The sequence below is a fragment of the Ascaphus truei genome, chromosome 18 (assembly GCF_040206685.1).
Source record: "Ascaphus truei isolate aAscTru1 chromosome 18, aAscTru1.hap1, whole genome shotgun sequence".
Lineage (NCBI taxonomy): Eukaryota > Metazoa > Chordata > Amphibia > Anura > Ascaphidae > Ascaphus > Ascaphus truei.
In genome coordinates this window covers 10131218-10157720 of record NC_134500.1, presented here as the reverse complement: position 1 = coordinate 10157720, position 26503 = coordinate 10131218, and the positions used below count along the sequence as shown (strand labels likewise).

Sequence of the window (26503 nt, the reverse complement as noted above, 5' to 3'; positions counted from 1 at the left end):
ACGTCGCATAATAGAGTCCGCTGGACGCATTATCCAACGCTCAGCGCCGCGGATTAACATGGACCCCGCAATGAATATTATACTATAAGGCGCGCCATCTGGTGGTAGATGCAGACACTGCATATAACCCATGAAATATTAAATTAATATATTCTCATTTACTTTTTTGTCTTTTAAATGTACTTATTCTTTACTTTCTTTTAATACCCAATAGTATTTAATACCCTATAATACTCTACCCCTTTAATACCAATTAAGTTAAATTGATATTCCACTATAATACTCTTACTTTTCTAAAAATGCTCTGCATTCTTGCTTAATTACCTATTTTTCCATGTTTACGGCTCAGATTCTGCACGTTAAGTACAGACAGCTGCGTTTCTATAGTGGCTGGCAAGTCCCATTGTACATATAATATTACTGACTAATATCTTTCGCATAGTGCTATGAAACTGCTTATTTCTATCCTAAACCCACTGTATGATGACATTCACCATAGATTTTATTTTGTTATTGCACATATAAATATACATTAACGCAGTCGTGGAACAAGTCCAGTCATCAAAGGCCACCAACTGTTCATTTAATGTAACCATGTATTGTTATCATAACTGTGCCCAGGGCATACTTGAAAACGAAAGGTAACTCTCAATGTATTATTTCCTGGTAAAAAAAAATTTGATAAATAATTATATCCCTGCAAATCGATAATGCCGGAGTGGCCAACGCCAGTCCTCAAAGGCCACCAACAGGTCAGGTTTTAAGAATATCCCTGCTTCAGCACAGGTGGATATCATTGATGGAGCCACCAGTGCTGAAGCAGGGATATCCTTAAAACCTGACCTGTTGGTGGCCCTTGAGAACTAGCCACTCCTGCATTAAAGCAGCAGTTCAAGCAATATCCTACATGTTTTTTTTTGTTGTTTTTTTTAATAAATCAGTTCTATAATATGTGAGAATACTTGTAGCATTTAAAAAAAAATGTTTTAAAGACATTTTTAATGTTTCTAATGTAGGAAGCATTTCCAAAGTCACATCCCCTTCCCCTTCAAACAGGCTCTGGCTCAAGAGCCCCGCCCTCTCTCTAGCAGCGCACCAATTGTATCTACTAACTGCCCAGTCAATCATATTCCAGGACTACATTGCCCACAATGCTGTGTAAGAACTGAATTAAATAACCCTGAGCAAGCGATCGATTACAGGAGAACGGATCGATCTGCAGCTTAGCTAATCATTTGTCAGTGTGCAGATTGTATTGATGCATATATTGAACGGGAAAAAAAATATATTGAAAGGGAAAAAAAAAATATATATATTTTTTAAAACGGCAGCTCGGACTGCAGCTTTTAATCAATTTGCTGTATCAGTTCAGATCAGTATACAGGTGTGTACAGGCATACCCCTCATTAACGTACGCAATGGGACCGGAGCATGTATGTAAAGCGAAAATGTACTTAAAGTGAAGCACCACCTTTTCCCCACTTATCGATGCATGTACTGTACTGCAATCGTTATGTACGTGCATAACTGATGTAAATAACGAATTTGTAACAGGCTCTATAGTCTCCCCGCTTGCGCACAGCTTCGGTACAGGTAGGGAGCCGGTATTGCTGTTCAGGACGTGCTGACAGGCGCATGCGCGAGCTGCCGTTTGCCTATTGGGCGATATGTACTTACTCGCGAGTGTACTTAAAGTGAGTGTACTTAAAGCGGGGTATGCCTGTATAGACTTCTGTATTTCGATACATAGATGCATACACGTGTCTCTGAATGTATAGCACTGTATATACAAATAGGAGGTGAGGGTATTATTTATATATCATTGTGACGGCCATGTCACGTGATCTCTCTCAGCAGCAGCTCTGCCGATGGAACCTAGAAGCGGCTCCAAAATCGGACACATGGGAATTTGTGACCGGAGCTCCAAACAGCCACTTCTGGGTTTGCAGAAGATACGCCGTCGTGCCCACTTAAAGCAGCCTCTAGATATGAACGCACAGTATCAAGGAATGACTTCCAAGCAGTTAATACGTTATGGAGTGGCCATATTTGGGGTGAAGGTATGATTAGGGTTTGCCTACAGAGAGATTTATTCTCACGCCCAATGCCAAAATCGGGGGGACGTGGCAGACTTATTTTGGAGACCTTTCCGAGTCTGTTTTAGGGAACACAATGAGGGGACAAAGATATCTTTATTTTAATTTTATTTTTTTAAAGGATAGCACTAGACAAGGGGTGGCCAACTCGAGTCCTCAAGGGCCACCAACAGGTCCTGTTTTCAGGATATCCCTGCTTCAGCACAGGTGGCTCAATCGGTCCCAGCTTCATGACAGATGGCTCAATCAGTCCCAGCTTTAGCACAGGCGTCTCAGTCTTCGATGTGTCTTGACTGGGCCATTGCTTGAGCCACCTGTGCTGAAGCAGGGATATCATTCAAATCTGACCTGTTGGTGGTCCTTGAGGACTGGAGTTGGCCACCCCATCACTAGACCATTCCATTCACCGTCGTAAGAACAATAGTAGGGCTGGCAGTCCAGGATTCATTTCTCCGTTCTCTGTATATTCTTCCGTCAGACCCTTGCGCACACAATCCCCGCGTGCTGTAGGGTCGTCTATTCAGCGGGAAGAGCAGGGAGAGCCGTCCCCGAGCAATTTCCAAATCCAACGCGGTAACCTTCTCCCTGACAGTAACCTGTAACGACAGAGCAAACAGGTATCACAGGAAGGCTGAGACAGGAGACTGGAGCTTTGCAGGAAGGGAATAGGGAAATATGAGGAGAGGGGGACACACAACTGAGCAAATACTGGGGGAAAATGGTGCTGATATCGGCTGTGTTAAAGGGGCAATCCAAGCTGGCCATTTTTTTTCCATATACTGTAGGATTGAAGCAGGGGGTCTCGGGATCTGAACCCCATTCATTTCAGCCCCAGGGACCCCCTGCTTTCAGAGATATTTACCTCTGTAGGGGGGGGGTAGCAGCTCAGGCTCGCTACCGGGGGTTTACGTAATGGCTGCTTTTCAAAGCGCCCGCGTCCTATGGGCCAATAGAAAGCTGTGATGTCATCCAGTGTGGCTTCCTATTGGCCCATGTCACATGGCAGCTTTAAGCTTGCAGGAGGTACCGGCGCCCCCTCCGGAGGTCTGTATCTCGGGAAGCAGGGGGTCCCTGGAGCTGTAATTAATGGGGTTCAGCTCCAGAGACCCCCCTGCTGCAATCCTGTAATAAAAATAAATAAAACCGCGTGTGATGTGAAAGTGCAGTGCTTCTGATAACGGTTTGTCACAGGGCCAAAGGTAAAGGAATAGGCCTGTACCTGTTATAGTCACATTGTCCCCATCCTTCAAGAACCTTCGCACCTGACCATTTCCAAGGTCTATCGGCTTCGTTCCTTTCCAGGAAAGCTCCAGCATTGATCCAAAGCTTCCTGGGTCCTGCCAGGCATTAAAGTTGTGTGAGATCCGGGAAGTGGAACTACGACTTGATACTTTTCTACCCCTCGAAGTTACATAGTAGACGAGGTTGAAAAGGGGACATGTTCATCAAGTTACAGCTACAGTATGTTCAGTTTAGATTAACCGATACTTATCCAAGATTTCTCTTCCCTACAATTAGAATCCATTCAGACAACACATTTGCCTTCAAACTAATGTTCTCTCGCTAATCCTCCCACGTGATTCTGTGTCAAATGACGCCGCGGGGTCAAACGGCAACGCATTGCCATGCCGACGTGACGTCATGACGTCGCGAAGCTCCGAGCCGGTAAGGGAAGGGGGCCGTGACCAGAGGGGAGAGGTGACAGGGGGGCGCAAACAGAAAAGTTTGCGCACCCCTGTCCTAGCGCTTCCACTGCAGACAGGGATTCTGGGTAATGACATGCACATGAGCACGCAGTGTCACCTTTTGCTTCATGTCTATTTTAACATGGGACCCCTGTAAGCTTATGCCTGCCGCATTACACCGCTTTTCAGCACAGCATGGGTTAAAGAAATGCAGAGCCAGGCAAGTATACTGTAGTACTGCACGTTACTTTAAGAAAAGGTTGCACATCTTATTAGAAATGAAAGATATACAGAAATATGCCAAAGAAGTTAACTGATACATATATATATACAACGTGTGACATTGTTCCCACACGTAACAATATATTCTATTATAACTCAGAATATCACAGCGTTTCCATAAGGTTTAATGGCAATGTTGGCTCAGTATCTGACATTATATTCCAACATACATCAGAAAGAACAATAAAGCCTGCTCCATCTGCCTTATAGATTCAGATCTGATTGCCCCTTACTGTAATGAGAAGGACATTTCTCCCTCGTTGGGAGACATCATTAGCACATGTTCTACGGTTTTGTCTTTAAGACTTTATTTTGAATTTTCCAAATTTTTTACAAAAAGATGTGGAATTATAAGATCATAGGCAAATAATTCTGGGAGGAGGGGGGCGCGATACAACAAAAGAGAGAGAAGCTACAACACTATAGGATGGGAAAGGAAGATATACAGGGGTAGCTTCTCTGGATCACCAAAATAATGGTCACCGTATGAGAATCGCACCTACTCGGCAACCGTTAAACTCAACATAAATATGTATTTTTCCAACCAACCATGTCCCAAACATGTCCTTTTTTCCACCTTATCTATCCAATACTGCACCAACCTTTTCAGGTAATTCACCCACTGTCTTCTAGATTCCCCAAGCCTTTTCCGCCTCCGTGTCCCATATCCAGATCTCCGAAAAACCCTGCCTTTAATTAGCCTGTGCAGTGCCATGCAGGACGAATAAATCAATGACTGTAAGAGGAAAAGATAAATGTGCTTATTCTTACCGGTCCGCTTATAGTTCCAGAGGCGAGGAGGTCTCCAGGCCGGACGTTGCATCCATTAACTGTGTGATGAGCAAGTTGCTGCTTCATGGTCCAGTACATGTACTGGAAGAAAACAAGCGTATGAATATAGCAATGGGAGGGCCCATGGGCGTACAAAGGAAGAAAGGGGTAAGGGTTAAATTAAAGGGGAAAGTACACAATGTAGATACCAGGTTGATACAGTACAAGGAGAACAAAAAGGTGAGACTGCTAATGAATGCAAGGTATACCTTGAAGTTAGATCTGCAGATTGGAGCAGGTTCCTTCATTCCGTCTCCTGTTCAACAATGATTAAATTAGCAACGAGAAATAATTATAAAACATCAAACACATGACACAGCGATACCTGTGCAGGTAACATGCTTATTTATGTGGATCCCCAGAGCCAGCTACCAGATCTAAATGGGTTTCCAAGTAAGCGGGCACGTTGGGGAGCAATGTACATGTAACAATGTAACAATGTAACAATGTAACAATGTACCAATGTAACATCTATAATAAACAAAATGATTTCTTTTTACATTAATATGTTTGTCAATAGAGAGAGTGGGGATTGATCCCCCTCGCCCCCCAAAAAATAGTTACATAATAGATGAGGTTGAAAAGACATACCGTATGCCCATCAAGTTCAATTAAATGTAGACAAATACTTATACTGTATTTGTATTTACAAATATACAGTTGAGTTTCATTGTGCCAGTTTTGACTCTCAATTTACCTTTGAACTCTCTAAGGCTACGTCCATAGCAGGGAAAGCCGCGCTGAGCCACGCGGAATCTCCGCGCTGAGCCGTGCGGACGCTCCGCGCTGAGCCCCTGCATCCTCAATGAGGATGTCTTTAGAGGGGGCTCACGAGAGCGTCCGCAGGCGTCCTGAGGCGTTGGAATTTTCAGCCGACAGCAGAGCCTGTTTCTCGGCGCGCTGTCGGCTGAAACCTCCAATCACAGCAAAGCAGCGTCAACGTCACGGCGCCGTGACGTTGACGTCGGTGCATCGCGGACTATTGGCCCAGCGACGTCACTGCCCCGCCTCCCCCCGCCCCCCCGATCGCGCACGCTGGCTCGCCTGCCAGTCCATGGGATCGCTCCTGACCGAGCAGGCGAGCCTCAGCGTCGGCGCGGAGGAGCGCGGGCTGAGGCTCTATGGACGTAGCCTTACTTCTCAGCCACCCTCCCTGTCTAAACCGCAGCATGTTATCCTTGCAGCACCACTCTTAATAACAACCGCTAATAAATGTCATTTACTGTACCTTGAATGCAGACACACAAGTTTATGTCAAATGTGTAATTATCTTTGTCACACAGGTACGGCAGCGGTGCGGGATCCTGCAAGCAAATCACGTCCAATAGTGTTAAGATCAATAAAGCAGAGATAAGTTTTATTCCACATGTGCTTCAGGAGTTACATCAGGGGCGGGCAACTCCAGTCCTCAAGGGCCACCAGCAGGTCAGGACTCCCTGCTTCAACACAGAATTAGTGGCTCAGTCAAAGACTGCACCACCTGTGCTGAAGGAAGGATATCCTGAAAACCTGACCTGTTGGTGGCCCTTGAGGACTGGAGTTGCCCACCCCCGAGTTAAATAGCAGATGAGTCCAACCTATGTTTAAATGTAGACAACACATACTTATCCTATATTTGTTTTTCCAGTATTTCGATCCAGAGGAAGACAAAAAAAAAAAAAAACACCCCGGTGACATTATCAATGAGAGAAAAAATTCCTTCCTGACACGAAGTTGCTGAATAACCTGCCCTCCCTCCTTGTAGGTTTTTGAGTCTGTGTTAGGTGTGGTTTGTGCTATAGATCAGGTGTATCGGCGGTGATAAGGAAGATAGAACAAACGTAAAACTTTTTTTTACTGCACACTTATGTAATTGTGAAGCGCTTTGGCCATATTACGATGAAATGACAGCATCACTGAAATGCTACATTTGTTTTCATTTAATTCTATTTGAATGTTATCCGTTATTTGCATATATAATAAACCAATACATTGACACTTATTTAATGCTTTACAAATATAGAAGTAGAGATTCCCAGATCCGTGTACAAATGCCTACTGAAAAAGTTCTATCTGGATTCAATGTCAGGATATGTACATGATTAAATGTACATGATTAAATGTGCATATTAGGGTTAGGCTCAATGTGAATGTGTCAGGAAGCCGTTTGGAATATAATACACAATATGACCAGAACGGTGATTACCAGAATGTATTATTTCACTTCCCTAGAGGAATCTGTGCAGCATTTTACAAACAGATCATTCTTTCATGTGCTTATTCTCACCTGAACTGGATTTGGTAGAACAAATGGCATCAGAGCTTCCATCGGCACCACCCACGGGGATATGGTGGTACCAAAGCTTTTACCCAGAAAGGGTCCAAGAGGAACATATTCCCACTTCTGAATGTCTCTGGCTAAAAAGAACGTGAGGGATTAATGAACTTGATACAGAATTTTTCAAACCACACAGTGGTGCATCTTGAGCTATAATCACCTGGCTATTAGGTCCCGCTCACACAGCGCGCGTTCGTGACAGACTCCTGGCGGCCAATGGTAGTGTTCCGTATTGAAACTACCATTGGCTGCAAAGTGCGGCGTCGACGCTGCTGCAGTCGCGGGTGTCTTTTGAAACTGATCTCCGGCTGCAGCAGCGCGACGTCAGTTTCAGCAGCCAATCAATGTCCAGACGTTTACATTGATTGGCTGCTGAAATTGACCAGAGACTCGGCAGTGGGGACGGGGGGGGGGGGGGAAATCACACAGCCACAGGTCATGCAAAGCAGATCATCCACTGCAGCAAAATGATAGTCTGGAGTAGGGGGGTCAAGCAGAATTACTCTGGATTTAGGGAATTTTTAAACAGAGATGCCTTTCAATGTTTTAATAGCCCATTGGCTCCTGAAGAATTGCATAATTGTGACGGGGGGGTTGGGGGTCCCCCCCTCTCAGCACGCACACATGCCACTCTGTGCCCCCGCTTGCCACCCCCGCCCGCTCGCGTCTGCTGGGGATGATCACAGATCGTTGCGCTGCAGGAGTGCACGGCGGAGGCGCGCATGGAAGCAGGTAGCAGGTTGCAAGCCGTGTGAGCTTGGCTAAGGTGTTGACACAATTACAGTGGTAAAGTAGTAGAGTGGGAGAGGAGATTCAAGTAAAAAAGTAAGACATTCAGAGTCTGATGTAGTCTTCACACCCCCTTTCTAGGGAACTGTTGCGTTGTTCCTACGCTTGCTGCATGACACAAATGAACGCTAACATTCTTACCACTCCAGTCATTCATCAATACCATCCCAAAGATGTGTTCATGAGCCTTATGGATGGGAATGGGGTTTCCTAAAGCGTTTCCTGCCCCTACGAAGAAAGCCTGTCACGGATAAAGAAAATGATACAATAAAGGGGACGAGATAAAAGTGGTGTTCTGTGATCAAATAAAAAAAAATGGAACCAACTCAATCGAAAATAATAACACATCGAATTTAACCCCCACCCCCCTCCCCCAGGACTACAGATTACTGAGACAGTTGAGAAAATGACATTAGGGAGGGGGTCTGGAGTAAACAGCACTGAGATCTCAGCAGCCATTTTGGCAGACTATTCTTGTCAGCCATTTTGTCTTGTTTGCTATAAGTTTTGTCTGTGATTCATTTTGTTATAGGCTGTGTTTGTCTTCCATTTTGTAAGGTGCTGTTTTCTTGTATGTTTGAACGTGTGAAGCGGGGACTGGAATGTTGCGCTCCCAGCTAATTCTCTTGATCCTTGAAATCTAACGCCAGCTGCAAACGAAGGGAGTGTGATAAAACAGGCCAGAAAATAATGAGAGGCCTCATTAGGAGTCTGAGATAAGCACAGCTTCTCACAATTTTAACTGTTTCTCACACATTTTAACTACTATTGTCAGGTGTGAGGACAGATAAAACATCAATTCTCATGATTCACCCCCTGAAGAATGCATAAATCAATGAACCCCAGCGTATGTAGAGGAAAGATTACTGATCTGGTATAATGATTTTTGGCTGACGAACACATGTTCATTTTGTTTTTGATTATGCATATATGTTATTTTTTTAGTGACGCGCAAGCTACCCCATAAAGGGGCGTGAGCTTTAGTTTTTAGGGTATAAATGTATCTCATACCGCATTACCTATCAGAGAACTTTTGTTTAGAAGCTTTCTCCTGTGTGCACCTGTTACACAAATAAACTCACGTGTCATTCTGTAAAATCTAACCCTCAGATGTGTATTTTTTATTTACGCTTTTTACATTGCTAACCAACATTAGTTGTTTTGTATGAAGAAAACTACACTACAACAGACATCATGTAAGAAATATAAGATATAGATGAAACGTGTTAATGAAATGGAGATAGTCAGAGGAGTTTATTATTGGGGGGAAATTATCTTACTCGATACATGATCCAATCCATTATAATACATACATCCTCTCTAATGCCTCCTAATGCTACTCCCCAAATCCACACACCGATACTCAGGAGGGTAACGTAATCAAAACCAATACGGGTCATTTGTAAATGTTATAGTTAAATGAGCGGCTCGATTCTTTTCGTGCTAATTGTTTTGCTGGTTTTAGACGGCTTCTTTTGCCTTCCTGGTCATGAATGAAGCCATTGGAATAGTTTGTGCTGCCTTGTAGACCAATTAATACCTGGCTGTAAAAAGTAGCAAAATCCATCCCATATTTATTATCAATTACTCTTAAAATGTGGCAATTGGGGAAGATCACCAAATCTATAATAATAATAATAATAATATATAATACCCCTTTTTGGTTGATTTGCGTGTAAGTAAAAAGCTTCTGGTGCAGAGCACAAAGGAGACCGTGAGCAGGACCCCTCGGCTAACACCTTCTCTGTGCCCAGGAAACGTTCTTACCATCTCTAGCTCAATGTCCAGAAGTTTGCTGGCCCCAAACACGGGAGGCTTGTCTGGAATTAGAGACGAGAGATACAGGCATCAGCTGGTGAAGAATAATTTATGAATCTGACCGGGGCCTGATCCCAACTCACCTTCATCTGGTCTAATCTGCCCGACAGGTCTTCGAATGGGAGTTCCTGATACCACTACAGATGAGGCGCGGCCATGGTACCCAACTGGAAGATGCAGCCTATGCAAACACAACCCGGTCCTGCGGTCAAAATAGCAATAACCAAACCTTTCTGGAGAGAGGAGGCAAGCCAGATACTGCATGGCACCTCCAAATCCAGAGAGGTGTGAAGCATCCCCAGATCTGCAGCATTGAAAGATTTATTTATCCAGATACATCCTCTACATCAGGGGCGCTCAACTCCAGTCCCCCAACAGGTTAGGTTTTCAGGATATCCTTGCTTCAGCACAGGTAACGCAATCAGTGGCCCAGTGGAAGACAGCCATTGATTGTGCTGAAGCAGGGATATCCTGAAAACCTGACCTCTTGGGAGGGAGGGAGGTCTTGAGGACTGGAGTTGAGCACCCCTGCCCTATATAAACTGTTATAAGAAAGGACAATAAACTCTGCAGGCACTCGCAGTGTTAGAGCAGATGCATGAATAGTGCAAAGTACAAAAGTATCGCACAAACCGGCGCGCCAGAGGAAAAAGCACAGGCTACAAGGCGAAGAGCGCACACTCTCTCTCTCATGCACACATCTGCACACTCATACTGCAGCTTCCACTCACCAGTTAGGCATCAGGGCATTGTCCTTCCCCCGGAACATGATTCCCACGTTGACAGCATGGTTCCGGGAGGAATAGAAGTCGGTATAATCCCCTGAAAAGGAAATACAGGAACAATAGTACAAGCATGTCGGCTGCTTAGTTACAGTTTGAAAAAAAGAGGCATTCATCAGCTTCACTCTATGGCACATTTAGTCAACTTAGATACTAATTCTATTTGTGTATTTATATTGACCCAGAGAAAGGCAAGCAAAAGACCCCAATGAAACATGATGCAAGTATGTCTAATAGGGGGAAAGATATATTATTTCCTGGATCAACATCCTTCCCATGTTTCCCTGTATAGAGTTGCTTTCTATAAAGAGGTCTACCTTTTCTTAAACATATCTATTGTATCTGCCATCACAGTCTCAATCGCTAGTAAATCCCACATTGTAACTGCCCTTACTGTAAAGAACCCTTTCCTTTTGTTGCTGGTGAAATCTCCTTTTCTCCCATCTCGAGGGATGGCCCCGTGTCATTTCCACTGTCTTTGGGATAAATAGTTCCCTTGAAAGTTCTTTGTATTGATCCAGAATATATTTATAAATACAGTTATCATATCCCCTTGTAACAGGGACGTATCCCGGTTTTAGAAACTGCCTCTAAATCCAGCAGGGACAGCCAGGCAATTAACCAGACTCCACCTGGCTAATGGAGGACTCCGAGGCAGGTTTAAAACTCCTGCTGAAAACACACCCAGAGAGATTTTCCTCAGCACACAACAGTGTTGATATGAGGAGAGGGTCTTGAAGATACAGGAGGACTGTGTATTGACAGCAAGACGCAAGGGGACCAGACCTCCTTTCCTGGACACACAGGACCCAGGAACCTGCCAGAGGCTGGACCCGCAAGTACACACATACTGCCTTGAGCACCAAGGCTGTGCTGAGATCAAGACACCCAGAGACCTATATTCCTGGACACAGGGGGCCCAGGTACCTGCCAGAGACTGACATGAAGGTCCACCTGCTTTAAGGTATCTCTTGAGACTTTGGGGTGATAGGCTGGTCATGGGATTATCCCCCCCAGCCCTGTAGAAAGGGACTGGGGAAGTAAGTTAGCCCTTAAACAGGGATAGGCGTTTGTTGTTTTTGTATATTTTTGTTTGCTGTGCTGTTTAAAGGGACAGGCTCAATAAAACCATATGCTAATTTCACCCTAAACGGTCTCCTTTTGCAGACCTCGGCACACATATCTTACACACCTCGTTTCTAAAATAAACAAACCTACTTTAGCAAGCCATCATACACAGCCAGGCTACATACACAGCTTCTGTGGTCACATACAACCCCGCCCTAGAGGGAATGGAAAAAAAGAATGAACCCTATAAGCAACCCATGCAGGCAGAGGATTGCACATTAAAATAAATCTTCACCAAACGTCCCATCCTAGCATGACGGCAACCGCCAAATCTCAGGCAGAAGTTAGTCAGCAAAAAACTTCAAGGACGCTGAGAATGGCACAAGACCGTGCAAACATATACTGTATGCCAAGATCACACAGCCAGTGACAAACATTCAATGTTAACGGATCATTCTGCCGTATATCCAGGAATGTGGTACACGTGATTTAATGCAGCAAAAGTGACCAAGGATGCTACATTGGTGAAACCAGCCAAAAACTGCAAACCAGAATGAACCGTCATAGACACACAATAACACACCGTGCAGGAGGAAGGTACTGTACTGCAGTGGGACGCCGCTTCTCACAGCCAGATCATCCCATACATTATTTAAACATCCAGATAATTAAAAGGAATGTTTAATAGCACGCAATAACGGAAAACATTTGAACTGATAATGATAATGTGCTTTCACAGAAAGAGACAACTTAATACCCATCGGGGGATTCTTACACACATCAGAAGGTGATGCCATTTCTCTCCCGGCCTCTCTGTTAATCTTGCACTTCACCCCCCACCTTGCAGCCCGCTCCCGCTGCCGCTGGATGCTGGGTTCTCCATGCACTCCTCATTTGTCACTGTCTCTTCCATCCACTTATTGCCTGTTGATTTATTATGCCTATACCCCACTGCCATCCTCTCTGATTCTACCGCATCTGGTCTTAGAGAGTGTTATCTTGGTTTCTACATCTGTGTTAAAACTACAATTGGTATCGCTTGAGCAGAGAATGAGTAAGAGTCTCAAAAGTGCGTCCTAAAATATGCAAAGAAGGGTGAGGAGCCGTGTTGCTCCTTTCATCCATGTAGTAACGAAGGGGGGAGAGGGAGTAGGGGGTGTGATATCTTTTATTGGACCAACAAGTAGCTGATATGTCACAATATTTCTTCCAAGGAAGGACCCTGAGAGGTTGGAAAGCTTGTCATATCAACTACTTGTTGGGCCAATAAAAGGCATCATACCCCTACTCCCTCCTCTGTTACTACATGTCCTAAAATATAAATGATTAGTCCAAATAAAGATAGGTATCACCCAATACTGAAGTACTAACTTGTTGTAATTCTGTCTGTAGTCTGACACCATCCTGCCCATATCATTGTCGCTCTCTATTTAAATGTTAATTAACTCCCCACTTCCATTTTCCTTTGCTGCAAACACCAGTTGTCTCCACTAAAAGCATCAGCATCTTCTAGAGATAATTCACTCCTAACCGAATCCACAGAGTCAGACACAGACGATTCCTTCCTGTATTACAGTGACCTCGGGTTACAAATATCACAGAGCTAATCACTGGGACAGTAGGAATTTCTTGTCCCATAACACTATGGCAAGACTCCCGCTCATTATTATGGCAGATCTCACGTTGTGACAGCACTTTATGGGACAGAGTTTAAGCATCATATCTGGTGTCATAGGGTTGCCAGGTGTACAGCATTGACCCTGGACTGTCCTGTATTTAGACACTGTGCCTAGTAAAACATTCAAGGTTGTACAGGCATACCCCGGTTTAAGGACACTCACTTTAGGTACACTCGCGGGTAAGGACATATCACCCAATAGGCAAACGGCAGCTCGCGCATGCGCCTGTCAGCACGTCCTGAACAGCAATACTGGCTCCCTATATGTACCGAAGCTGTGCGCAAGCGGGGAGACTATAGAGCCTGTTACACATGCGTTATTTCAGTCAGTTATACACGTATATGAAGATTGCAGTACAGTACATGCATCTATAAGTGGGGGGGAAAGGGAGTGCTTCACTTTAAGTACATTTTCACTTTACATACATGCTCCTGTCCCATTGCGTACGTTAATGCGGGGTATGCCTGTACTGGACATGTATGTGTCCAGTATTACCTCTGTGGGCAACGTATGTGCCCGTTATTACCTGTCTGGGCGTGTATGTGTCCGCTATTACCTCTCTGGACATAGTGACCTGACCGGCTTGGGGGGCCGCAGGATTTCCCTGAGCAGGGAGAGAGCAGGGCTGTTGCAAGGGGGCTGGGCAGCTTCCTCCATCCTGATTGCTTGCTGCTGGGTAATGCAGCCGATCAGGAGGAGGTGTCAGGAGCCTGGGGGTGGGGCCAAGGTGAGGAGGAAACAGCATGGAGCAGAGAGAAATGACGTGTGTGCATCTCAAGCGCGTCGCACCTTTCACCGTTGTGTCCAGTATTTTTGGAGAAGCCGCCTGGCAACCCTAGGTTTTCAGGCACTCGGTGAATAAAACATACCAATATTTGCTGGCAGATGAAGACTTGCTGTGGCACGCTGCACAAGTGCCCTGAAAGCAGAGAAGGAAATAATTAGAAATCATAGTGGCCAACTCCCGTCCTCAACAGGGCCACCAACAGGTCAGGTTTTAGCATAGGTGGTTCATTAAAACCTGACCTGTTGGTGGCCCTAGAGGACTGGAGTTGGCCAGCCCTCCCCTAAACCAGGTCATTGTAATACATTGCAATAAAAATAATTAAACCTATATAAAAATACCAAAGCACTAAATATGAAAACGGTTTTCTATCCAGCTGCACCTTTGTGTGATTGTTGCACTGTTGACTGCGCGACACCCGCACCAGAGACGGAGTATGAACTGACGTCGCTGGCAGCAGGTCACCACCTCGGGTTGCGTTGCCATGGCAACTAGTCATCTGGTCGCCATGACAACGTGACGCAGCAGGAGCAGGGGTGATGCTGCTGCTCCGGAGAAGGTAAGCCTACCCCCTCCCCCAGACACAAGATGCACGCAAAGCGCACCCCTACCTTGGGGTGAGCGGCGGCCCCGCGTAGGCTCAGTGACTCCGCAGCTCTCCTGTCTCCTGGAGGAGGGAGCGCGGGGTCCCCGAAGGCAAGTGGCTTGCCCGACTTGCGCTAAGCCCGGCCCATGCTACGGATGTGCTGCAGTCCAGCATAAAAAAGGGGGAATGCTTAATGCAGTGTGAGGCTAGCCATGGGGTCCTCCCCAGCCCTCAAGGGCCACCAACAGGCAAGGTATTAGGGATATCCCTGCTTCAGCACAGGTGGCTCAATCAGTGGCTCAGTCAACAACTTAATCCGGGTGGTGGCACTGTAATTGGGGTTGTTAAAGTTGTAAAAATGTTCCAACAAAAAATGTAGTTATCAAATGAGTTTATTCAGTGTACACAGGAGAGAGCTTCTAAGGGCTGGGACCCGCTGCGGCCGGTGGCGCGGGCGGCCACACGAGAGTTCCCCACCAGCAGGGGAATCCTCCCGAGCCGGTCCCGGTACCCCCTGGCTGCACAGCTCACTACACACTGTGACGCGTCAGCCGCTAGCGGATACAAGAGAATTGTAATCCCTAGCTTCGACGCGTCACGTGGTGTGGCTGTGAGCCAATGAGGGGAGGCTTCGGAGAGCGGGGAGGAGTGTGGAGGGAAAGCAGCGTGAGTGCCTGTCTGTATGTGTGAGTGCCTGTCTGTGTTTGTGTGTGTGCCTGAGTGCGTGAGTGCCTGCCTCTGTGTGTGTGCGTGCGTGTGTATGAGTGCCTGTGTGTGTGTTGCTTTATTTACCTTCAGCCCTCCAGCCCGAGCCCGTGGAGAGTAGCGGGTCCCTCCGCTCAAGCCTCCCCTCCCGCTCAAGCCTCCAACTCCCGCCCCCCTCCCGCTCCCTACAGACCGCATATCGCGGTCTGTGTATGTCAGCGCCCCGCCTGTCTGCAGTGCGGGAGCGCTGACGGAGGGAGCGGGGCCTTAGCCTAAAGGAGAAGCTCGAGCTTCTAAATCAGGGTTTCCCAAACTTTTTTTTCCGTGACCCGGTTATTTTTGAACTTCTCCTTCATGACCCACTAAAAATGTTATCGCCTATACTGGCCTATAGGGCCTGCCCAGACACACACACAGCCACTGATGCACACACACACACACACACAGCCACTGATACACACACACAGCCTCTGATACACACACAGCCACTGATACACACACACACACACACGCAGCCACTGACACACACACACAGCCACTGATACACACACATACAAAGCCACTGATACACACACACACACACAGCCACTAACACACACTGATACACACACACAGCCACTGATACACACAGACACACACAGCCACTGATACACACACACACACACAGCCTCTGATACACACACTTAGGGGGCCAGGGACACTTGGGTGGGTGGGTGGGTGGGTGGGAGGGGGCCAGGGACACTTGGGTGGATGGGTGGGGGCCAGGGACACTTAGGGGGCCAGAGACACTTGGGTGGGAGGGAGGGGGGGGGGGGCAGGGACACTTGGGTGGGAGGGAGGGGGGGAGCAGGGACACTCGGGGGGGGGGGCCAGGGACACTTGGGTCTGGGCCAGGGACACTTGGGTGGGGTGACTTACCTTGCCGCCGGACGCTTTCCCCTGCTGCCCCTGATATCCCCTGTTCCCGGGACGGGAGGTGGGCTCGGGAGGGGGTGTCACAGGAGGTGAGCTCGGGAAGCTGGCCGCGGGGGGAAGCGGGCCGCAGTAGGAGCTTCCCCCTCCGTCCCACGTAACGTGCGGGCCGCAGAGGAGCTGGTACTTCCTCCTCTGTCCCACGTTGGGAGCGGGGGGGGAGGAAGGGAGCGGGGGGGGGGAGGAAGGGAGCGGGGGGGGGAGGAAGGGAGCGGGCCCTGCTTGCCCTGCGCAAGCGCGTGGGACCGCGGGGGGAATCGCCGGCATTTTTTTAAACTTGAGCTGGGGGGACGGGAGACACCGCGCGGCCAGCCTCGCTGCGACCCGGCAATTTTGGTGCCGTGGCCCGGTGCCGGGTCGCGACCCACCATTTGGGAAACGCTGTTCTAAAGGAAAAGCTCTCTCCTGTGTACACTGAATAAACTCATTTGATAACTACATTTTTTGTTGTAACATTTTTACAGCTTTAACAGATGGTAGCAGAGGATGGTTTCCAATATCTCGGATGCAGAGCACCTGGACAGGCCACTCCTCGGTCACTCAAACCTGAGCGCTCATAAGAATCAAGGTAAAAGGCACCTTTTTGAGGAAAGCCTGAGTTTAAAATTGTTTTGAGTGACGTGTAGAGAGCTGGCCCTTTAAGGGTGTCTTCCCTGAGTGACGGAAAACCTGTATCAAGTGAGTTTATTATTCTCGGTTCCTGTATTCATTTTAAAGTGTAAGAGATGTTAAGAGTTGTTAGGGGCTAAGGTGAGAGTCCCGTTAAAAGCTTTGGTGTTTTAGTGATGAAGGGAAGTATTTTTATGCTTTAGGCCTGGGACATAGTGAGTTTAAGCGTCGCTGAGCGGGCCAGAGCCGCACTGAGCAGATGCACAAAGCCCCTGCATCTGTCATCTGTCATCATATAGTTTCCCCCTCCGCATGCGTGCTGATGCGTGCGGAGGCTGAGAAACTTTGCCGAGACAGGTAGGTTTGAAATTTGCCGCTCTGGGAAGCGGAGGAGCGGTCACGTGACCGCTCCCATTGGATGGGAGCGGGGGACTAGTCCCGCCTCCCGCTCCGCCTCCTGGCACGCCTCCGCTACGCCCCCTGAGCGCGCTCACTGCCTCGCCTGCAAGGACAGGAAAAAACTCAATTTTCAGCAGGCGAGGCAGAGCAGGAGTGCGCCTCAGCGAGCTTCAAGTCCACTATGTCCCAGGCCTAAGAGATTGTCTTCAGACCGTATCTGGCTTGTGATACATCATTTGTTTTTTGAGCAGGACAGATCATTGACTGAATATTTGCTTTAGCAATAACATACCAAAAGAATTGTACATGATCAATTAAATTTGATTATTGTAACGCTGAATTGTACATAATCAATTACATTTGATTATTGTATCAGGAGAGTTATACATTGTCAATTAAATTTGATTATTGTATCAGGAGAATTGTAAATGGTCAATTAAATTTGATCATTGGGGAGTCATGGGAAACTAGACTTCTCCGACTGTTATGTGCACAATTTATGGAGTTTCTACAGGGATATAAAATAAAGAATGGATACAGAGAAAGAGACAATGTAAATATATTTTGTTGGCCAATGAAAAAACACATGCAAGTCCCAGTGAAAAAACACATGCAAGTCCCAGTGAAAAACACGCCACCCCAAGGTGTAAAAAAAAAAAGTTTGTTTGCAATAAATTACTATGGAAAGAGGCGTGAACCTATGGGCAGCCGCACCGGTTTTCTTATTCGTAAGAATGCGAACGCAAGGGCTCATAGTGGAACCTTCGAACTTTCAGTAATCCCTGTGTGTGTCTGTGGCAGTATAAATCTTCGGATTTGATGAGGTTTTTGTGGCTAAAGTTAGGCATGGCATGACCGGCTGACTCAAGCGGCAGAAAATCAGGTGTGCAAGCATAAGCTTATCCTCGATGTCCATTTCCCCAATAAATCATTTCCTGATATAAACTCAAGTTTCGGTGCCGGCAAGTAAAATTGTTGTGCCCTTAATGGAGAGTTGTCAGATGGATTTGATACCCTAATGAATTTTTCCTGAATGATTACCTGTGTGAAAGATAAACCATGCTAAGTATCACGTGTACACAAATCACAACCCAAGAACTTGCAAGTACTTACAAAAACTCTGAATAAACTCATTTGATAACTACATTTTTTGTTGTAACATTTTTACAGCTTTAACAGGATGCAGTGTGACTGCTTCAGGGGTGGGAGGGCAAGTTATACTGCCCAGCAGAGAGGTAATGGACAACTGGGGGGCTAGTTGCTGTTGCTGTTACACACACACACACCCTTGCCCATTTTACTCATCTTGTTACCAATAGGATAAACATGTATTGTCTCCCCATTGTGTTGGCGTGGGTGTGGTGAAATGGGGAATATACTGCATATATTTTGGTCGTGCCCCAAGATCCAACCAATATGGGGGGGGAGGTGTCCGCCCTAATACATAGGATCCTAGGCATCACTGTGCCACAGGATCCAATATATATATTGCTAGGAAAACCAATGGCCAACCAAAACAAAAAAGAAGCCAAAATTATCTCTCAAATCTTGAACGCCACAAGGTGCACAATTGCCAAGAATTGGAAACAACCTAACACTCCATCTCTGAACCAAATAAAACAAAAAAAATGTGGCATATAGTTAATATGGAAAAACTTTCCGCTTATCGGAATGGCTCCACCGCACAATGTTTGGAGACTTGGGCCCCTTGGTTTCGACACGCAGGTATACCCCCATATTTAGACTAAAAGAATCTCTGAACAGTGCGTTGCCCAATATACTATATATGTACAAATGCTGCCCCCTTCCCTCCTTCCCAACCCTGTTACTACCAGATTGATACATACAATGTAACCCCCCCCCCTTTTTTTCTTCTTTTTTTATGTATCCCTTCTCTTTAAAAAGATCAATAAAAAATTCAAGTAAAAAAAAAAAAAAAAACATGTATAATGCGATTATTTTCATATTACTCTCGTACATGAAATGGTGCAATATTACTATTAGTATCAATAAAAAGGATTAAAAAATTAAATGTTAGGGGGGCGGGAGGAGCTAGGGCAGGGAGGGGGAGGAGCTAGGGCAGGGAGGGGGAGGAGCTATGTCAGGGAGGGGCGCAATGGGGAGGAGCTATGGCAGGGAGGAGCTAGGGCAGGGAGGAGTTAGAGGAGGAGTTAGGGCAGGGAGGGGGAGGAGCTAGGGCAGGGAGGGGGGGGAGCTATGGCAGGGAGGGGATAGGGCAGGGAGGGGCGGAATGGGAGGAGCCAGGGCAGGGAGGAGTTAGAGGAGGGGGAGGAGGTAGGGGCGGGGCTGGAAGTTTAAATCCCAGCCGCGGGAGCGGCGCGCGCTCATTCTGCTCCAGACGCGCCCGGGTCCCGCTGCATCGCGATCAGGTAATTGTTGGATTTCATGTGTACCTAATCCCGGGCGGCCCGGTCCCCGGTGTGCCCGGTCCCCGGTGTGCCCGGTCCCCGGTGTGCCCGGTCCCCGGTGTGCCCGGTCCCCGGTGTGCCCGGTCCCCGGTGTGCCCGGTCCCCGGTGTGCCCGCCCGCCCCAGGTTTGTCCCACGCCCTGGTTCCCGCAGCTGTCCGCAGGGAGGGAGCCGGGGCGACCGGTTTGCTGTGAGTACAGGGGAGATATGACTGGGCTGGGGTCTCTCTCGGCGGGCGGGGGTCTCTCTCGGCGGATTCCTCCGGGGAGGTGAGGGGGAACCAACGGTCCCTCCCCCCCAGGCGGACACGTGCAGGGTTAGCGGAGCCTGCCCGGCTGCGGTACAGTGCCGCACATCTCCCGGGACCGCAAGGTGCCGCCTGTGTATGGGATGATGCAGCCAGGTAGCGGAGCAATGGCCTCGTGGCGCCCCCCCCCCCCATCCATCCGAGTTTCTCTCCCCCCCCATCCATCCGAGTTTCTCCCCCCCCTATCCATACGAGTTTCTCTCCCCCCTATCCATACGAGTTTCTCTCCCCCCCATCCATCCGAGTTTCTCCCCCCCCTATCCATACGAGTTTCTCTCTCCCCCCTATCCATACGAGTTTCTCTCTCCCCCCTATCCATACGAGTTTGTCTCCCCGCCATCCATCCGAGTTTCTCCCCCCCATACATCCGAGTTTCTCCCCCCCCCCCATCCATCCGAGTTTCTCCCCCCCATCCGTACGAGTTTCTCCCCCTCATCCATCCGAGTTTCTCCCCCCCATCCATCCGAGTTTCTCCCCCCATCCATCCGAGTTTCTCCCCCCCATCCATCCGAGTTTCTCCCCCCCATCCATCCGAGTTTCTCCCCCCCATCCATCCGAGTTTCTCCCCCCCATCCATCCGAGTTTCTCCCCCCCATCCATCCGAGTTTCTCCCCCCCATCCATCCGAGTTAATCCCCCCCATCCTTCCCAGTTTCTCCCCCCCATCCATCCCAGTTTCTCCCCCCCATCCATCCCAGTTTCTCCCCCCATCCATCCCAGTTTCTCCCCCCCATCCATCCCAGTTTCTCCCCCCATCCATCCCAGTTTCTCCCCCCCATCCATCCCAGTTTCTCCCCCCCATCCATCCCAGTTTCTCCCCCCCATCCATCCCAGTTTCTCCCCCCCATCCATCCCAGTTTCTCCCCCCCATCCATCCCAGTTTCTCCCCCCCATCCATCCCAGTTTCTCCCCCCCATCCATCCCAGTTTCTCCCCCCCATCCATCCCAGTTTCTCCCCCCCATCCATCCCAGTTTCTCCCCCCCATCCATCCCAGTTTCTCCCCCCCATCCATCCCAGTTTCTCCCCCCATCCATCCCAGTTTCTCCCCCCATCCATCCCAGTTTCTCCCCCCATCCATCCCAGTTTCTCCCCCCCATCCATCCCAGTTTCTCCCCCCCAGTTTCCCCCCCATTCGTACGAGTGTTTCTCCCCCCCCATTCGTACGAGTGTTTCTCCCCCCCCATTCGTACGAGTGTTTCTCCCCCCCCATTCGTACGAGTGTTTCTCCCCCCCCATTCGTACGATTGTTTCTCCCCCCCCCATTCGTACGAGTGTTTCTCCCCCCCCCATTCGTACGAGTGTTTCTCCCCCCCCCATTCGTACGAGTGTTTCTCCCCCCCCATTCGTACGAGTGTTTCTCCCCCCCCATTCGTACGAGTGTTTCTCCCCCCCCATTCGTACGAGTGTTTCTCCCCCCCCATTCGTACGAGTGTTTCTCCCCCCCCATTCGTACGAGTGTTTCTCCCCCCCCATTCGTACGAGTGTTTCTCTCCCCCCCATTCGTACGAGTGTTTCTCTCCCCCCCATCCGTACGAGTTTCTCTCCCCCCCATCCATAAGAGATTCTCTCCCCCCCATCCATACGCCTTTTCTCCCCCTCCCATCCATCCGTACGCCTTTTCTCCCATCCATCCGTACGCCTTTTCTCCCCCCTCCCATCCATCCGTACGCCTTTTCTCCCCCCTCCCATCCATCCGTACACCTTTTCTCCCCCCTCCCATCCACCCGTACGCCTTTTCTCCCCCCTCCCATCCATCCGTACGCCTTTTCTCCCCCCTCCCAACCATCCGTACGCCTTTTCTCCCATCCATCCGTACGCCTTTTCTCCCCCCCTCCCATCCATCCGTACGCCTTTTCTCCCCCCCTCCCATCCATCCGTACGCCTTTTCTCCCCCCTCCCATCCATCCGTACGCCTTTTCTCCCCCCCCCCTCCCATCCATCCGTACGCCTTTTCTCCCCCCTCCCATCCACCCGTACGCCTTTTCTCCCCCCTCCCATCCATCCGTACGCCTTTTCTCCCCCCTCCCAACCATCCGTACGCCTTTTCTCCCCCCCTCCCATCCATCCGTACGCCTTTTCTCCCCCCCTCCCATCCATCCGTACGCCTTTTCTCCCCCCCTCCCATCCATCCGTACGCCTTTTCTCCCCCCTCCCATCCATCCGTACGCCTTTTCTCCCCCCCCCTCCCATCCATCCGTACGCCTTTTCTCCCCCCTCCCAACCATCCGTACGCCTTTTCTCCCCCCCTCCCATCCATCCGTACGCCTTTTCTCCCATCCATCCGTACGCCTTTTCTCCCCCCCTCCCATCCATCCTTACGCCTTTTCTCCCCCCCTCCCATCCATCCTTACGCCTTTTCTCCCCCCCTCCCATCCATCCTTACGCCTTTTCTCCCCCCCTCCCATCCATCCGTACGCCTTTTCTCCCCCCTCCCAACCATCCGTACGCCTTTTCTCCCCCCCTCCCATCCATCCGTACGCCTTTTCTCCCCCCCTCCCATCCATCCGTACGCCTTTTCTCCCCCCCTCCCATCCATCCGTACGCCTTTCCCCCCCCCCCTCCCATCCATCCTTACGCCTTTTCTCCCCCCCTCCCATCCATCCGTACGCCTTTTCTCCCCCCTCCCAACCATCCGTACGCCTTTTCTCCCCCCCTCCCATCCATCCGTACGCCTTTTCTCCCCCCTCCCATCCATCCGTACGCCTTTTCTCCCATCCATCCGTACGCCTTTTTTCCCCCCTCCCATCCATCCGTATGCCTTTTCTCCCATCCATCCGTACGCCTTTTCTCCCCCCCTCCCATCCATCCTTACGCCTTTTCTCCCCCCCTCCCATCCATCCGTACGCCTTTTCTCCCCCCTCCCAACCATCCGTACGCCTTTTCTCCCCCCCTCCCATCCATCCGTATGCCTTTTCTCCCCCCCTCCCATCCATCCGTACGCCTTTTCTCCCCCCCTCCCATCCATCCGTACGCCTTTTCTCCCCCCCCTCCCATCCATCCGTACGCCTTTTCTCCCCCCTCCCAACCATCCGTACGCCTTTTCTCCCCCCCTCCCATCCATCCGTACGCCTCCCCCCTCCCATCCATGCGTACGCCTTTTCTCCCCCCTCCCATCCATGCGTACGCCTTTTCTCCCCCCCTCCCATCCATGCGTACGCCTTTTCTCCCCCCCATCCATCCGTACGCCTTTTCTCCCTCCCTCCCATCCACCCGTACGCCTTTTCGCCCCCCCATCCATCCGTACGCCTTTTCTCCCCCCCTCCCTTCCATCCGTACGCCTTTTCTCCCCCCTCCCTTCCATCCGTACGCCTTTTCTCCCCCCTCCCTTCCATCCGTACGCCTTTTCTCCCCCCTCCCTTCCATCCGTACGCCTTTTCTCCCCCCTCCCTTCCATCCGTACGCCTTTTCTCCCCCCCACCCATCCATACGCCTTTTCTCCCTCCCACCCATCCGTACGCCTTTTCGCCCCCCCATCCATCCGTACGCCTTTTCGCCCCCCCATCCATCCGTGCGCCTTTTCTCCCCCCCTCCCATCCATCTGTACGCCTTTTCTCCCACCCATCCATCCGTACGCCTTTTCTCCCCCCTCCCATCCATCCGTACGCCTTTTCTCCCCCCCTCCCATCCATCCGTACGCCTTTTCTCCCCCCCTCCCAACCATCCGTACGCCTTTTCTCCCCCCCTCCCAACCATCCGTACGCCTTTTCTCCCCCCCTCCCATCCATCCGTACGCCTTTTCTCCCCCCCCATCCATCCGTACGCCTTTTCTCCCCCCTCCTATCCATCCGTACGCCTTTTCTCCCCCCCTCCCATCCATCCGTACGCCTTTTTTCCCCCTCCCATCCATCCGTACGCCTCTTCTCCCATCCATCCGTACGCCTTTTCTCCCCCCTCCCATCCATCCGTACGCCTTTTCTCCCCCCCATCCATCCGTACGCCTTTTCTCCCCCTCCCATCCATCCGTACGCCTTTTCTCCCCCTCCCATCCATCCGTACGCCTTTTCTCTCCCCCTCCCATCCATCCGTACGCCTTTTCTCCCCCCTCCCATCCATCCGTACGCCTTTTCTCCCCCTCCCATCCATCCGTACGCCTTTTCTCTCCCCCTCCCATCCATCCGTACGCCTTTTCTCCCCCCTCCCATCCATCCGTACGCCTTTTCTCCCCCCCTCCCATCCATCCGTACGCCTTTTCTCCCCCCTCCCATCCATCCGTACGCCTTTTCTCCCCCCCATCCATCCGTACGCCTTTTCTCCCCCTCCCATCCATCCGTACGCCTTTTCGCCCCCCCTCCCTTCCATCCGTACGCCTTTTCTCCCCCCCTCCCACCCATCCGTACGCCTTTTCTCCCCCACGCCTTTTCTCCCATCCATCCATCCGTACGCCTTTTCGCCCCCACGCCTTTTCTCCCCCCTCCCATCCATCCGTACGCCTTTTCACCCCCACGCCTTTTCTCCCCCCCTCCTATTCGCCCCCCCATCCATCCGTACGCCTATTCGCCCCCCCATCCATCCGTACGCCTATTCGCCCTCCCATCCATCCGTACGCCTTTTCGCCCCCCCATCCATCCGTACGCCTATTCGCCCCCCCATCCATCCGTACGCCTTTTCTCCCACCCATCCGTATGCCTTTTCGCCCCCCATCCACCCGTACGCCTATTCGCCCCCCCATCCATCCGTACACCTTTTCGCCCCCCCATCCATCCGTACGCCTTTTCGCCCCCATCCATCCGTACGCCTTTTCGCCCCCCCTCCCTTCCATCCGTACGCCTATTCGCCCCCCCATCCATCCGTACGCCTATTCGCCCTCCCATCCATCCGTACGCCTTTTCGCCCCCCCATCCATCCGTACGCCTATTCGCCCCCCCATCCATCCGTACGCCTTTTCTCCCACCCATCCGTACGCCTATTCGCCCTCCCATCCATCCGTACGCCTATTCGCCCTCCCATCCATCCGTACGCCTATTCGCCCCCCCATCCATCCGTACGCCTTTTCTCCCCCCCTTCCACCCATCCGTACGCCTTTTCGCCCCCCATCCATCCGTACGCCTATTCGCCCCCCATCCATCCGTACGCCTTTTTGCCCCCCCTCCCATCCATCCGTACGCCTTTTCGCCCCCCATCCATCCGTGCGCCTTTTCTCCCCCCCTCCCATCCATCCGTACGCCTTTTCGCCCCCACGCCTTTTCTCCCCCCCTCCCATCCATCCGTACGCCTTTTCACCCCCACGCCTTTTCTCCCCCCCTCCCATCCATCCGTACGCCTTTTCGCCCCCCCATCCATCCGTGCGCCTTTTCTCCCCCCCTCCCATCCATCCGTACGCCTATTCGCCCCCCCATCCATCCGTACGCCTATTCGCCCCCCCATCCATCCGTACGCCTATTCGCCCCCCCATCCATCCGTACGCCTTTTCGCCCCCCCATCCATCCGTACGCCTATTCGCCCTCCCATCCATCCGTACGCCTATACGCCCCCCCATCCATCCGTACGCCTATTCGCCCCCCCATCCATCCGTACGCCTATTCGCCCTCCCATCCATCCGTACGCCTTTTCGCCCCCCCATCCATCCGTACGCCTATTCGCCCCCCCATCCATCCGTACGCCTTTTCTCCCACCCATCCGTACGCCTTTTCGCCCCCCATCCATCCGTACGCCTATTCGCCCCCCATCCATCCGTACGCCTTTTTGCCCCCCCCTCCCATCCATCCGTACGCCTTTTCGCCCCCCATCCATCCGTGCGCCTTTTCTCCCCCCCTCCCATCCATCCGTACGCCTTTTCGCCCCCACGCCTTTTCTCCCCCCCTCCCATCCATCCGTACGCCTTTTCACCCCCACGCCTTTTCTCCCCCCCTCCCATCCATCCGTACGCCTTTTCGCCCCCCCATCCATCCGTGCGCCTTTTCTCCCCCCCTCCCATCCATCCGTACGCCTTTTCTCCCCCCCCCCCATCCATCCGTACGCCTATTCGCCCCCCCATCCATCCGTACGCCTATTCGCCCTCCCATCCATCCGTACGCCTTTTCGCCCCCCATCCATCCGTACGCCTATTCGCCCCCCCCATCCATCCGTACGCCTTTTCTCCCCCCCTTCCACCCATCCGTACGCCTATTCGCCCCCCCATCCATCCGTACGCCTATTCGCCCCCCCATCCATCCGTACGCCTTTTTGCCCCCCCCTCCCATCCATCCGTACGCCTTTTCGCCCCCCCATCCATCCGTGTGCCTTTTCTCCCCCCCTCCCATCCATCCGTACGCCTTTTCGCCCCCCCATCCATCCGTGCGCCTTTTCTCCCCCCCTCCCATCCATCCGTACGCCTTTTCTCCCCCCCACCCATCCATCCGTACGCCTTTTCGCCCCCATCCATCCGTA

At 50.5% G+C, this 26503-nt stretch overlaps 1 protein-coding gene across 1 annotated transcript in view; it reads right to left on the bottom strand.

Moving 5' to 3' along the window:
- Positions 1–2187: 2187 nt before the first annotated feature.
- FAH (fumarylacetoacetate hydrolase) overlaps positions 2188–26503 on the bottom strand; it is a 35187-nt gene continuing 10871 nt past the window's right edge. Inside the window, exons 4-14 of the mRNA XM_075575441.1 lie at positions 14217–14266; positions 10550–10640; positions 9902–9999; positions 9768–9820; positions 8142–8241; positions 7161–7291; positions 6123–6198; positions 5104–5150; positions 4835–4936; positions 3316–3433; positions 2188–2692 (exon numbers count right to left, since the gene is read on the bottom strand). Of these exons, the coding sequence (XP_075431556.1) occupies positions 2613–2692; positions 3316–3433; positions 4835–4936; positions 5104–5150; positions 6123–6198; positions 7161–7291; positions 8142–8241; positions 9768–9820; positions 9902–9999; positions 10550–10640; positions 14217–14266 (946 nt within the window). The 3' untranslated portion in view covers positions 2188–2612. The remainder of the gene's footprint in view (positions 2693–3315; positions 3434–4834; positions 4937–5103; positions 5151–6122; positions 6199–7160; positions 7292–8141; positions 8242–9767; positions 9821–9901; positions 10000–10549; positions 10641–14216; positions 14267–26503) is intronic.